The following is a 13,766-nucleotide window of genomic DNA, read 5'->3' on the forward strand; positions in this document are numbered from 1 at the left end:
GGAAAAGTGATTTCTTTGTTATCAAGGAAATTTGTTTTCACCCAATCTAAATTTTTTGTCAATGAGAAATGTATATCAAAAAGTCATAAAACAATTACCCATAGAAAGTTTTTATTCAAATGAATGACCATGGTATGTTTGTTTTAGGAAAAATTTCATGATAAAGGACAATTACCCAAGAAAATCATAAACATATTATACGATGGTCAATTTAGTTATAAACATTTTAATTGTACCAATTTAATCATCAATATTTGGATGATTTGTCGATAAAGTTTTTCTAGCCAAAATTGGTTGAAAATCACAAATGGTATACTAAACTTAGTGAGGGCAACAGTTGGCTAGACATCTTGCAAACTAATTATATTGACTTCTACAGCTCGTCTGACATCTAGGCGCGTCACCCATCGCTGGCAAGCGTGGCCTTGCCCATGGTCAACCGCCACAAGGAAAACAAAAAAGAAAGGAAAAGAAAAAAAATTAAAAATAACAATAATAAATTTAGGAAAACACATATATTAAAGATTATAAAACTATAATTTCTTGCATATATTAGCCAAAAGAACTTTATCGACAAATCGTCAAAAACTTAATGACTATATTGAAAAAACTAAAAGGCTTAAGATTAGGCATTGTGCGATAGATTAGGGGCTTGTTTGTAATTCCCTTGACTAAAATACTTCCGAAAAATCATTTTCAAGAATAATATTTTCCTCTTTTCAATTACAAAATTAATTTTTCCCATTTTAAGTACGCATTTTTTTTATCGTAAATGATTTTTTTAAACTGGTTAATTTCAGCAAACAAATGTGAGAAAGTCCAAACAACTAATTCATAAAAAATCTATATACATAAATTAGGTTATAGATCATTATATGCAACAGTATGATCACAAAAGATGCTATCCATTTAATACATGATAAAGAGATAAAATATATGGGATCTTCTGATTTTTTGGTACAACACATATATGGGAATTCATACATCCCACCCAAAAAGAGATTAGAGGATGGTAATTAAGGCAATGATATGGTACCAGCCCAGCAGAAAACACCCAAAGGTTCCAAACTGAGTGTTGCAAATAACATCTGAATTTCATTACAAAGGCAAAATTAAGTTAATGTAAATTACATCAAAATTGACTTATGTTTCTAAGCATTTAAGGCACTCTAATATAGCAACTCTGAGAATTTCTGGTGAACGTCTCAAACCATCACTCCACGGTTGGTATCTTTAAATTCTCTTTGTAACCAAAAGGAAAAGGAAAATAGGAACCTGTACAAAACCAAATCGTACGGAGCCATTCCCTGATTACAGAAACAATAAAAAGAATAGAGATAGAAAAAGAAAAGGAGACCTTTCATGAACTGATTCCATCATTTTGTGATGGGTCTCAACTGCTTTAGTTGCAATCGAGGTTGACTTGTGCATGTGATTGACATCAGACAAGAAGCGAAATAATTCTTGACTTCTTATCATACGATCCTTCTTGATTTTAGATATAAGATGATGGAAATGTGGAACAAAATCCAGCCAAGATGCTCGATCAAATGGACACTACCAAACACGCACCGGCAGGAGCTGGAGATGTGTAACGTCGAATGTGGTGTATGTACATTCAGATTAAAGCGTACGCTTCTGAACATCCAACCACGTAACTTCCCCATGTCTCTACATTTTATCATCTGTAGAAGATAGTAATTCAGGAATGGGAAAAATTTATGATAACAGTAATTTCAGAGCTATCGACTATGACTGTGATTTCAAGCAGGAAAACAAAGTTTTTCCTGGACAGTCAGGTACTAGCCTTTGGGTGGATCAACATGAACAAAGAAACTGGCAGCAACGATCATATAGGAAAGTATTAACATCAACCCTTTGAAGTAATTAGAAGTTCCTTCCTGCAGATTGAGAAAATTTAAGGAAGAAATGTTAAAATAATTAATGTTGAAAATGGAAACATGGCAGAGGAGATGATAAATCCTCAGTCATTTTTGCTGCCATCAGACAGCATGGAGGACAAGCCTTTGAATTATAGATTTATGCCACCATAAAATAAAGAAAGCGAGCTAACGACTCACAAACCTGAAGCAAGAAGGCCACAACTAATACGGTAATGAAAAGAACTGCCGTTTCAAAGAGTTGAAAATTCAAGTCCATAGAGCGCCCCATTATCCATGCAACAACCACACAAAAGGGTATCTGCATTGATGTAAGGTACGAAGATCAAGAGAATTTATGAGAAGGGGACACCACGAAAAGCGAACTAGACTTCAATTATACACAATATACAGAATATGAGCATTCGAGCAAGATTGCCAGTCTTCTTACTTTAATGTAAACTGGAATATACAAAGCTGGTGACACAGAACCTTTTAGTTCCATCTTTTTATGGAGATTGCACACATTAGCAAAGTGGAGCACAAGCATGATAACTAAAAACTTGATCAAAACACAGCTATCACTCTTTTCCCCCATTTCCCTCTACACAATCTTAATCATGGAGCTTCCACCTTGTTCCAACAGGACCCTACTCTGAGACTACGTCTTACTAGATAGAGGGACAAATTGAATAATACTTGAGGTACTCATGAAAGGAACTTTCTATGCAGATATTGTCACACACCATTACACCTCCAGTTCGAGCCCAAAAAAAAAATTGTATGTTTTTCTCTATAAGGAAGCTAAACCCCATGCTTGTCAGGGTTCTAATGGAACTATCATAGCCAAAAATCGGCATCAATGAAGTTAACAACGACAAATCATTCTAGTCATCTGAACATCAATGAAGAAGCCAGCATGCCCAAGACAAGAAATGCATGGTTGGAAAAAAATAAAAAGCCCAATGATGCTTGAAATCATCAGAGTCAATACAGCCCCAAATGAGTCTCTAATTAAAGTTCCCAGTGAAAGACAAGAATGGCAATGATTGACAAGACTATTTAACCAAGAACATATATAGAGAAGTACCATGCTAGAATACTTCTAAGGTATTTTCCATGAAAAGGACAGCAAACAAGACATTTACAACATCTACATAGATTAGGAAAGCATATATTAGCCATCCAAGAAATTTGTACATCTAATTAATTCGTGTATTCAATGTCCAACATTAAATAACTGTTCTTCCATCATCTTCACTAACAAAAAAAACGTGAATGGATTATCAGAAGGTAACATGTAGGTATACATATGACAGGAGGTTCACTTCAGAATCTACAAACTTCTAAGATCAATCAAGTTGCAATGACAAATGACCTACCCCAAACATAGAAATTTGAGTTGACGATCCTATTGCCACTCCCAAAGATATGTCCTGCCAATGAAATCATAAATATTGCAAGGGCAGATAATAATAGAACACCACAAAGTGAACGAGAAAAATGCTTACAAGTTTGTCTTTCATCGCAAACATTATGGCACTCGCATGCTCTGCTGCGTTACCTACAATGGGAAGTAATATCACACTAATAAATGCAATAGGTATGTTCCAGGCTGAGGATGCCCCCTGAAAAACAGTCAAACAACAACGGAACTTTTCAATGATGAACCAAAAATAAATGAGTGTTACCTCATAAACAACAAGAACTTTAACTACATAAGGTGAAGAAAAAGGAAGAGGAACAAGGACACTCGTACTTCAAGAAACACTATTTTAAAGGCCAATATGATTTGAATATAAGCACTTGAAGGATTGAACTGGCATAATAGAGATGAAAAGCGCATTGAATTGCCTTATGTGGAATATGGAATCCTCGTAAGAAAACTTGAACATTTTCTAAATTTTTTAATCTCCCTATACTATCTGACCCAAAACCAAGCCAACTGCCAAAAAGAGCTTTGGACCAGAAAATTACTATGACATCAAAGGTTTTATCAACCACGATTCGGTAATTAACAATTTGCAGTAAATTTTCCGGACATATAAGATAGGCTCTGCAAAAAATGAACATGAAAAACAGAATCCAATGCGAGCAATATCTAATCTGCCAAGAGTGAATAGGGGAAAAAAGTTAATACCTCTATTGCATCAACCAAATAGTCTGATAAAAATGAGATCCAAGCGGTCATTACTGCAAGCCAGATTACAGATTCCCACTTAGTGATCTCTGGTGACTCATCATCATCTTCTGCACTCTCTCCACTTGGACTCCCTTCCTAGTACATACAAACACAGACAAATTTAGCACAAAAGAGTAAATGCATCTAAAGGAAAATTTCAAGAACAACCTCTCAATCAGGTAGAAGGAATATGTTCACAAGCACCAACAAGAGTGGCTTACTAAGAAACCATAACTGAAACAATTTAAATTAAAAAAAATCCTGAACATTTTCGAATTACTCAGAGACCTTAGCTAATACTCAGAATTCTAGAGAGCTACACACAATGTTATTATCCATAAAATGTTAGCAATAGCAAGTGGCAAAAGCTCAGCATTACAAGTTTGATCTAGAAATCTCAGATCCACCATTAGTAAGCCTCCAACACCATAACTGAATAAGGATAGAGGTAGTCAAAGACAAGCACTCACAAGCTCCGATTAGCCAAGTCATATACAATTGGTATAGTCAGATCAAAGCCTTCAAAAGAGAAGTTGCTCTTTCTATGAATGAACCATGAAAACAAACAACAAATTCTACAGCTTGAGGAAGTAAGCTATAATTAAAACAATGAATACAGGTTAAAGAAAAAATTAAATCCAACCAACCTCATTGAGAGGGACATATTGATTTGATTGACTCCTCAACTGATAAAAGAGATAGGCAGCATATGCAATTAGCATGACGCAGCTGCTGAATCTCGAAAGAGCCAGTTCTGACTTCCCAGAGTGCACCTCACTGTGTGTGGAGTGGAGGACAGCAGGAAAAAGTAAACCCATGACAGTCATCAGTAACAGCCCCGAGTTTACAACAGCTGTTGACTGCACACCAAACTTTAACGTGTCAGGAAGAGATACATTGAACAGAGAGTGTATATCAATCGTAATTATGGTGGAAATTAGTAATGTGCTTACCTTGTTAAAAACCTGTTCCTTCTTCATATAAACAAGCCCACCTGAGAAGAATGCACAACCAAGGACAAGCAACATATTTGAGAGGATTGAACCCAACAATGACTGCTGAACCACCCTAATCATTCCGCCTCTCAGTGCATGTATTGATATAATCAATTCAGTTGCATTTCCAAAAGTTGCATTCAACAGACCACCAACTGCACATTTCAAATCAATATGTCAAGCTGTAATCCCCCAGAGAAATATTAAAATATGCATGACCATCTTTTTGCCACTGACCAATAAAGCATTTTACATTTTAAGATTGACAGAAGAAGTAAATTTAACATTGGGCAGTTCTTGAAAAGAGTAAAAGGCTGTCTATTAAAACTTGTGTAATATTTCATACAAATAATTTTACTCCAACAAAGAGATGAGGTTCTCCAGCAAACAACTTCCACGACTTATATTTGACAGGACAAAAACAGGAAACGGTGGAGAGAGCGACTCGGATTTTACAATTACATGCATACGGGTAAGGAGCTATTGTGTGCATTACACGTTTATGAAGTCCTATATAGGCCTACAGGTGTAACAAAATAAAATACCAAAAACCATCTCCTATCAGAAACAGAACGTATCCATGTGAAATTTTTATAAATTAACCCCATCAGCCCTCTAAGTTATAAATACCACATAATTCTTAGAGAAAAAAATGTGAAGGGAGAGAATACTGAATATGGTCGCATCTTATTTACACTTTAATTTTGATTGAATCTCACCTGTAGCACCAGTGTAGAAAGCCAGTTGCCTACATCAAACCAGATATAAACATGAGCCTCAATCAAACTACATGTCCAAAAGATAATCCAGCAGAAGAACTAAGAGGCCTTACTCTGTAGCATAACCTAAACGCTCAGCCAAAGGTGTAATACCCAGTAAACTGAGAAAGAAAACCCACCCCTGCAGTCCAGATACAGAAATTAACAGGGCATTCTCGAATGCACCATGAAATGACAAATATCAATGTAGATGATCATAACTCACATGATGGCCAGTCAAATTATGAACCAAGATGGCTACCGGACCAAATGGCATAAGCAAGTTGAGTTTATTTGAGAAGACAACTATCTTTATACTTCTACATGCACAACTGAACATGTTAACACTTCCAACTTGCGAAGTTCCTGAAAATGGCCCTTCTTCGGCTGCATGAAAAGGACTCATCTTCTGAAAAACTTTTGATGTGCTGGATGCGCTTGTATCCTCAAAATCATGGGTTGATCTCTCCTGAAGTGACCCCATCTGTTACATAAAATTCCTTTCATAGATATCATCAGCCATAGGAATCGGTTTTGAATCTATACACGACATAGACAGAACTAATAGAGAATAGAGAGATCTTAATAAAAGAGGAATTGCATGGAAAGGAAAGTATAGAGCATGACAAGGTCTTCTGATAGAGATGAGCTTGTCTGATATTCGGGAAAACATACTTCGATTTGAGGTCGATCACCGACTTGCAACTTGTGATCCATTTTCTTTTACCAAAGGCGCAACAAGAATCTCCTATCCATAACACTGCGGCAGTGCATTTATGTGCCCCACGCCTTTTGATCGCACTCGAAAGATAGTAAGGCCAACTGAATCTGATGCCACATGAACACCGAAACAAATTAGACGAGCGAGACACTTGCAGGCAGATTTGCTCCCAATTGTAAACAGACGTGTCAGGCATCAACCTCAAACATAATTTCCAAGAGTAACCCATCTCACATCTAATCCGGTTTATCTCAATCTACTCCCCCAAATCACTAATTCCCCATAAGTCGAAAGATGTTAACGTTATGCGCTACGATACAAACGAACCGTTACGAAGATCATAATAAGCCGACTTTCCGAGAACCAATTTGACCTCTTTGCACGACAGCACATCGACCAGGCTTCAATTCGCCATTCAAAATTGCCGACCCAAACAATTCTCGTCCCCGGCATCAAAATTCGACAACATTTCACATGCGAAAGCAATCCGGCGACCGCTCAACCGACGATCTAAACCGACAAAAAAAAAAAAAACACGACTCGCGCTACTGGCGCCACTCGACCCACGATTGATCGAGCCGAACGGATTATGCGCGCAGCAGATACGGAATCACATCCGGATCGCGCGAGAATTCTTCAAAAAACAGAAAAATGGAGAGAGAGAACAAAACGTAAGCCGGCGAGAATAAGACTCGGATCCAGAGAACAGCGCCTGACCTGGGCCCAAGAATCAGGGACGACGACGACGACGACGACGCCGGCGACAGTCGATCGGCTGACACGATCGGAGAAAGGAAGAACGAGACCCCGAGAGAGAGAGAGAGAGAGAGAGAATCCCTTGGGAGAAGGGGAAAACAGAGAGAAGCAGGGGAGGAGGACGAAATAGGGAAGCGAATGGAGCGGCACCCGATTCTCTGCGCTGCTCCTGGCGTCCGAAGAATCCTTTCCAAAAGGAGGCTATCCTATTCTTGGCAGGCGAGGAAAGCGATGAACGAAGACGCCGCAGACGACGAAGAAGAAGCAGAAGAAGAAGAAAATTAATATCATTAATTATTTATTCATTTAAAAAAATGAAGAGAGAAGAGAAAGCGAGCGGAGAAATAAATTACGACCGACGACATGTCGTGCCCTGCCTGTCACTGAAATCTCCTCGCAACTTCGCGCAAGAAATATATGCTCAAAAAAGAAGAACAAAATGGGAAAACATTGAAGGCAGTTTCATAATTAGCGGCAGTTCGCACGCAGATTTCACACGCATTCCATTTCTTCCTTCCTTCTTTTTACCAAATTTTTGCTTTCCCCGATTGATTTCTTAAGATCGGATTTTGTAATTAACTTTATGCAAAATATGCCTCATTATGGAGCTCGCATTAATTAATTAGGATTCCCATGCTTATGTGGCGGGATTTATTTCCCAAAACATGTCCACGGATAAGCATGACGTCGTCATTAGTAGTGGTGGGGGGTGAACATATGAGATGACTTGGTGGCTTACTGGATTTTTGTTGATTCGGCACCTTTTAGGTCATATTTGGGAGCAAGGTGGTTGGGAGGGATTGACAAGGATTTCCACAGGCATTTTCAATCGAATGTTTCTTCATCTCAAAGTATATTATGTAATGTCAATAACTTTTAAGAAAAGAAACAACTCAAACCCGCAACTCCATAACATATTTATTTCAATATTAATTTTTGCCTCACAAAAAAATTACCAAAATCGATACCTCTAGCATGTTTGTTCAAAATCTAATTTTTCGCCTCGATCTACAGATATTGGCATTCCATACATATCTCGTTAAATTGAATACGTGTGTTAATACACACGGCCAGCCACCGCATGACGAATCTACCGTAGGAAATGACGATCCAACATGAAAAAATATATTTTCATGTGTCAGCACATATGTATTTTAAAAGAGAGTCAACTGAGGCATGTGTATCGGTTTTGGATTTTTTTTTCCAAGATAATAGTTAGTTTAGGTTAAAATATATGATGAGACATTAATTTGGAATTTTATGTGAGATGAAATTACTTCGGGGGCAAATGTGTTATTGCATTGATGAGATGATTCAATAAAAGATGACACCACTTTTATTATAGCCTTTTCTTGTCTTTCCTCTTCTGCAATGCCCCTCCTCGCATAATTACCCCTTTCGTTTTTGTCTTTTCGTCATTGATAATCATTTTCATAATCTCTCTCTTCTTTTCTGTTCACTCAATAAAGCATCAACGCGGCAGTACCAAAAGGCGTGGCACATGGCTGGGGACGAGCACACCAAAATGGGCGGGGGTTCCATTTTAGGCCACTTTGAAACATTCTTCGGCTTATCAAATAAAATCAGAGTTCATGGATTAGATCTGAGTATGATATTTTATTGTGAGTAGTGGGGACCAGACATCATGCGCCCTACTTTCATTTTTTCCTTTCCATGGCCGAATTGAAAATTCAAATTTCAAAATCGAGCATCGCAGTCCGTCTTCCATCTTGCATTTCACGTTAACTTGACATAAACATCACCCCTATTTTCCACGCTAAGACTTACCTATCAATTTGGTGTTGAAACGTTAACTCAATTGACTCTTCCACAAATACCTCTCCACTATCGTAGAAATCTATGCAAATGTTAGTCAATCGATACTACGTCAATGAAACGTTCTTTTCTCACATTTCGACTTGTTAGGTTGCGAAGTCGAAAGCGACCCAACGGCGATGGCACTCCGAGGACTAGAACAAGATCATGTTGTTGGTGTAATAGTCGTAACACGATCAGTAAATAATCGCCGCTCTTGAATAAATAGCCTTACAAAAATTGCCAGACTGCGGTCATGTAGTTGTTGGCTTCACGATCTGAGGAAGAGATTTGAGAAGGGACAGCGACGGCTTACGCACCGTGTGATTTAGCAGGAGCATGAGGGTGAGAAGGGTCAGAGCGCCAGCTTGATGTGCAGTGCCTAGCGAGACAGGCACATACGATAGAAGCGTCGATACCCCTAAAGTAACCTGCAGAGAGAAGCAATACTCAGAATCTGCCTTCACAGGACGACGAAGGCCCGCTCTTTCTTGAGAACTTTAACACTAGAGCAAGGAAACATGAGCCGCGAACCGTTTATACCATTCAAAACTGAAATGAGAGAGAGCCAATAAGTCACCTGAAGAGCAGCCATGCCCATAGTACTTCCAATCAAAGATCGAACTGCTGGATGTATGTCTAGCTTTCTGGTTGACCACCAAAGAGCGCTGATTGCGACCAAAGTAGCGGTTGCAAGAATGCGGTGGTCAAGCTGTATGTCAAGGACGGGGGTCGCAGCAATTAAACAGCATGAGCTATAAGAAACTATTCTCAAGTACAAAACTTATGAAGAGAAGACCTCATCGAGCAGAGTTCTTGTGTAAAAATTTCAGCATTACAAATAGTGCATGTAAGCGACAATGGAACAATTATTACACATGGTGCAATACATATATGCCTGTACCGTAAGGCAATTGACACGGCCTTATCATGTGTTGGATAACCTAAGAAGTTTTCTGAAAACTGTTAACCTTTTCGAATGTCATTACTAATGACTTCATTAATTTTGAGATGACTCGGTCTTGCCCAATTTCTATCATGAGTTAAAACATGCCATCTTGGAGGGTTTGCATAGAACAACATAAACCAGTGGGAAAACCCAAATGTACTCCTGCTATTACTTAGAATAAAAATCCGAGAACATCCTATAAACTATTACATATATAAGGAACTTAACTCAAAAAGTGAAGCTGGTGAACAAAAAGAGATACCTGCACTAATGATGTGTTCTCAAAGAAATTGCGCATTAGTGGCTTCATTTCGAAAATATCATCAGGGATCCATGTATCCCCCATCTTTGGAAAAGTATTGAATGCATGTCCCTGATGGTTAAACACATAAGGATAATCTTAATCTTATTGATAGCAGAAAAAGAAACCATAAATCATCTATTTGCATGTTATGGAAGATACGTATTCAAGTAGACAGAAAATTACGTACAGCATCATTTCCTGCGACAAAGGCTCCTGAGATGGCTGTAACACCAACCAGCAAGCTTACAGGAAGGGCAAGTCTCTTAACTTTTGCTGCCCCACGAACCCAAGCTATAGATTCAGCAGGTGGCTCCGGCATAATGACGGAAAGAGCAGTCCAGAAAAGGCCACAGTATATGGCAAAGGCTGACGTCAGGTGAGCCGCAAGACGATATGGACTTACCCTTGGTTGAGCATATTCAGATGGTGGCTCCTAATTAAAATAAAGGAAACTTCTTAATAGGAATGGCATGCTGAGATACAAATAAACAGAGGAGAGTGTTACCTACTTCTAGACCACTTTTGACCATCCACCAGCCAATTAGACCCTGCCCAGCACCAAGAGCGAAAAGACCCGAGAGTTTCAGCCCAAGGCGTAGAGTGATGTATCCCTTTCGAAGGAAGTACGAAAATGGCAAAGCAAACATGATTCCCAGAGCCCTTCCCCACATCCGATGGGCATACTCCATCCAGTAGATAAATTTGAATTCTTCAATACTCATCCCTCTGTTTATACTGCAGGAGATTACATAGGCCGAGCAATGTCAGAAAGAATGGACCATATCTAAATTCAATTTAAACCGAAATACCGGCTCTGTTTTATTTATGCTAGAAATAGACAATGAAGTGTTCCAACAACCGAAGAAGAAATGGAAGTGTTACTTCATAGTATAATACAGCAGCCATTCTCTCCCCACATATACGTAAAACTTAAAAAAACAGCAGTTTACATAGTTAATGATCATAAACTGTGGGCATTAATAGGAAGAACATCATATAAATTAAGACAGCAAATTAGATGTCCTCTTAAGTAATCCATCCATGGTGATATCGTTATTTGCTTTTGAAACTATTAAATGCAATTCACTCCTATGCTTGACCATACCGTTTAAATTCAGGAGACTGCTTGTATTTCTCAAACTCCAGCAGCCAGTCCTCATCAGACAGAGGAGGAAGGCCACCAGTAAATTTCCAATCAGTCATGGATAGACCAGAACGAGTCAAGCGCGTGACACCACCTAGTACCACCATAGTGAACACCCATGCGGCCGACCCAAAAAGCCAGATCCCAACCCACTTTTGAGCTTGAGGCCCTCCAGTCACAAGCAGCTTCAGCCCCTCCTTGGTCTGCAACGGAACGGACGCAGTGGTGGACATGCTCCTCCATAGCGGCAAATGCCTCACCTGTAACAAGAATCAGGATCTTCCCTTTGTACAGATAGAGAGAATCACTCCCAAAACAAAGAAAAAAAACCATCGGATTCCATTCAAGCAAGAAATTTACAAGAATAGAATAGCTCTAATAAGAAATGCAAGTAAATTCTTATATCCCTTTCAATTCCCCTACGCTAGCAAGCATCTAGCTCAACACATGCTCATAGCTCCTTTATAAGCTCACGATTAGCACTGACAAAAGAGCTTCGGTGCAGAATTCAGACGCGCCATTCGCCGAAATATCACCTCCTCCACGTGACCAGGCGTCATATAGCACGACAAGATTTATCGGAATCACCATTTCTCTCGACAACAGAAACGATATGCAGAGCAACATCCGCACGATCGCATTCATCGCGAAACTTGCGAGCAACCATTGACGACGACGACGACGACAGTCGCATCCAAAAACCAGAACAAATTTCACGAACTACTCCGACCGGCGAAGCCCCACTCATCCAAAAGCGACGCCTTCCGGAGCGATAACTCCGACACTTCTCTTCTAATCGGGGAACGAAAGGGGGGAGGCAAAAAAATCGAATTCGAAATGCGGAGCGCTGATTCAAACCTTGGCCGGGAGCGAGCCGAACGGGCGGAGCGAGGTCCTCCCGGCGGTCGAGGCGAACGGCCTGTACGGAGGGCGCTCGGCCGGTGGCCTGGGCGGCGCCGCGGCGTCTCGGCAGAAGCCGCCGTTCGGGGCTCGGCTCCGCTTCAGGAACGACGAGATCGCTCGGCCGCTCCTGAACATGGCTCCTCTCTCCTCTTTCCCTCTCTCAGGCAGCCTCCTCGGTCGTGGCTATGGAGGGTTTAGGGAGGGGATTTCGCATCGGCCGACGAGTCAATCAGCGGCGACGTCGCCTGAGCCCACTGGTTTCTCAATCTCTTGTTACGTAAATGCCCCTGGGTTATCAGGAACGGGCCGGCCCAAAAAGCCCAAGAGGAGCAATTGGGCCGGTACAATTGGGCGCCGGCCAGACCCGGCAATAACGACGTTGTGATCCGATCCGGCAAGAGAGAAACGTATCTTTTCTTCCTTCAGTGTTAAGAAGGATTTTGAATTTGAACGAGTCGTGCATTGTTATCCTTAACAATTAGATTAGTTGGTTCGGTTCTTATACAACGAAGGATAAAAATGAAGCGCTTCAAGGAGGGGAGTCATCCTCATGCTCATCTGGTATGTGATCCTCTTGCTTATGTTTGATAGTTGGCTCTATGTTCTCAACTTTTATGGATCACATAAACGAGTGAAGAATCAGAGAACTAGCTTCACACTCAGAACAAAGCTCGATCAGAAATACTATTGGACAGCACCGGAATCTTAAGATGCGTTTGACAATATTCCTATTCCCAATAACGATTTCGTTGAGAAATAGTTTTTTTTTTTTTTTTAATTCCTATTTCTTGAATGAGTTTCAAAGCATTTGAACATGTGCATAAAATTTATATTCCCAAAATAGAAAAATAATAGAAATGCATTTAATATGAATCTCAATTTTTTTTTAGGCGTAGAGATTTTTTTATTTTTTAAATAATTTTAATAAGATTTTTCTTCTTTTTTTTTTTTGAATTTTTCTCTTTATCTTCTTCTTCCTCATCTTAGCTTGGCTGGTGACCTCGTCAAGGCCTAACAACCAACTAGAGACGAGGTCTGGCAACTGACTAGATAAGGAAGAAAAAAAAAAAGAAAAGAAAATGACATGTTTCAAAAATTGTTTCCAGAAATAAATAAATAAGTTTATTCTATTTCTTGATTATATTATAAACTTATTCCCTAGCCACTGATATATTCCGAGGAATTAGAAAAATTAGTTGTCGCTATCAAATAGATATTTATTTCGAAGAACTAAAGAACGGAAACATCACCAAATAGGACCATAATTGAAAAAGCAAGCTAACTCATGACTAGTGAAAAGTAATCGCGACATGATGATAAGTTGGAAGTGGTGGTGATTGGAGATGGAGCAGCCAAGGA

At 39.5% G+C, this 13,766-nt stretch overlaps 2 protein-coding genes across 4 annotated transcripts; both read right to left on the minus strand.

Moving 5' to 3' along the window:
• Window positions 1-1,030: 1,030 nt before the first annotated feature.
• LOC104449084 (vacuolar cation/proton exchanger 5-like) lies at window positions 1,031-7,829 on the minus strand. 3 transcript variants are annotated; one of them, XM_039315479.1, is made up of 13 exons: window positions 7,649-7,829; window positions 6,491-6,643; window positions 6,042-6,299; window positions 5,890-5,957; window positions 5,777-5,805; window positions 5,016-5,212; window positions 4,710-4,922; window positions 4,021-4,158; window positions 3,392-3,508; window positions 3,263-3,316; window positions 2,086-2,202; window positions 1,808-1,901; window positions 1,031-1,685 (listed from the first exon to the last, which is right to left on the minus strand). In XM_039315479.1, exons 2-13 carry the CDS (start codon window positions 6,530-6,532, stop codon window positions 1,672-1,674), a joined length of 1,341 nt encoding a protein of 446 aa, XP_039171413.1. In that variant the 5' UTR covers window positions 6,533-6,643; window positions 7,649-7,829; the 3' UTR covers window positions 1,031-1,671. The 3 variants fall into 3 exon arrangements, with proteins under 3 accessions (XP_039171413.1, XP_010061405.2, XP_010061406.2); XM_010063103.3 differs by lacking the exon at window positions 7,649-7,829 and adding an exon at window positions 7,254-7,631; XM_010063104.3 differs by lacking the exon at window positions 7,649-7,829 and adding an exon at window positions 7,254-7,631 and having other exon boundaries at window positions 6,042-6,315.
• Window positions 7,830-9,118: 1,289 nt separating this feature from the next.
• On the minus strand, window positions 9,119-12,645 carry LOC104449086 (cytochrome c oxidase assembly protein COX15). Its single transcript, XM_010063105.3, has 7 exons — window positions 12,363-12,645; window positions 11,466-11,764; window positions 10,870-11,095; window positions 10,548-10,793; window positions 10,319-10,429; window positions 9,688-9,819; window positions 9,119-9,538 (listed from the first exon to the last, which is right to left on the minus strand). Exons 1-7 carry the CDS (start codon window positions 12,540-12,542, stop codon window positions 9,362-9,364), a joined length of 1,371 nt encoding a protein of 456 aa, XP_010061407.2. The 5' UTR covers window positions 12,543-12,645; the 3' UTR covers window positions 9,119-9,361.
• Window positions 12,646-13,766: the final 1,121 nt, after the last annotated feature.

The sequence above is a fragment of the Eucalyptus grandis genome, chromosome 6 (genome assembly GCF_016545825.1).
Source record: "Eucalyptus grandis isolate ANBG69807.140 chromosome 6, ASM1654582v1, whole genome shotgun sequence".
In the NCBI taxonomy this organism is placed as follows: Eukaryota; Viridiplantae; Streptophyta; class Magnoliopsida; order Myrtales; family Myrtaceae; genus Eucalyptus; species Eucalyptus grandis.

Excerpts from the sequence above, each read along its gene's own strand:
- LOC104449086 (XM_010063105.3), bottom strand. The coding sequence starts at position 12,542 with ATGTTCAGGAGCGGCCGAGCGATCTCGTCGTTCCTGAAGCGGAGCCGA. Across the intron at positions 11,765-12,362 it reads TCGGCTCGCTCCCGGCCAAG|GTGAGGCATTTGCCGCTATG; the intron begins GTTTGAATCAGC and ends TTCTTGTTACAG. Across the intron at positions 10,430-10,547 it reads TTGTCGCAGGAAATGATGCT|GGACATGCATTCAATACTTT; the intron begins GTACGTAATTTT and ends TTTAACCATCAG.
- LOC104449084 (XM_039315479.1), bottom strand. The coding sequence starts at position 6,532 with ATGGATCACAAGTTGCAAGTCGGTGATCGACCTCAAATCGAA. Across the intron at positions 5,958-6,041 it reads ATAATTTGACTGGCCATCAT|GGGTGGGTTTTCTTTCTCAG; the intron begins GTGAGTTATGAT and ends TCTGGACTGCAG. Across the intron at positions 4,159-4,709 it reads AATATGTCCCTCTCAATGAG|GAAGGGAGTCCAAGTGGAGA; the intron begins GTTGGTTGGATT and ends TGTATGTACTAG.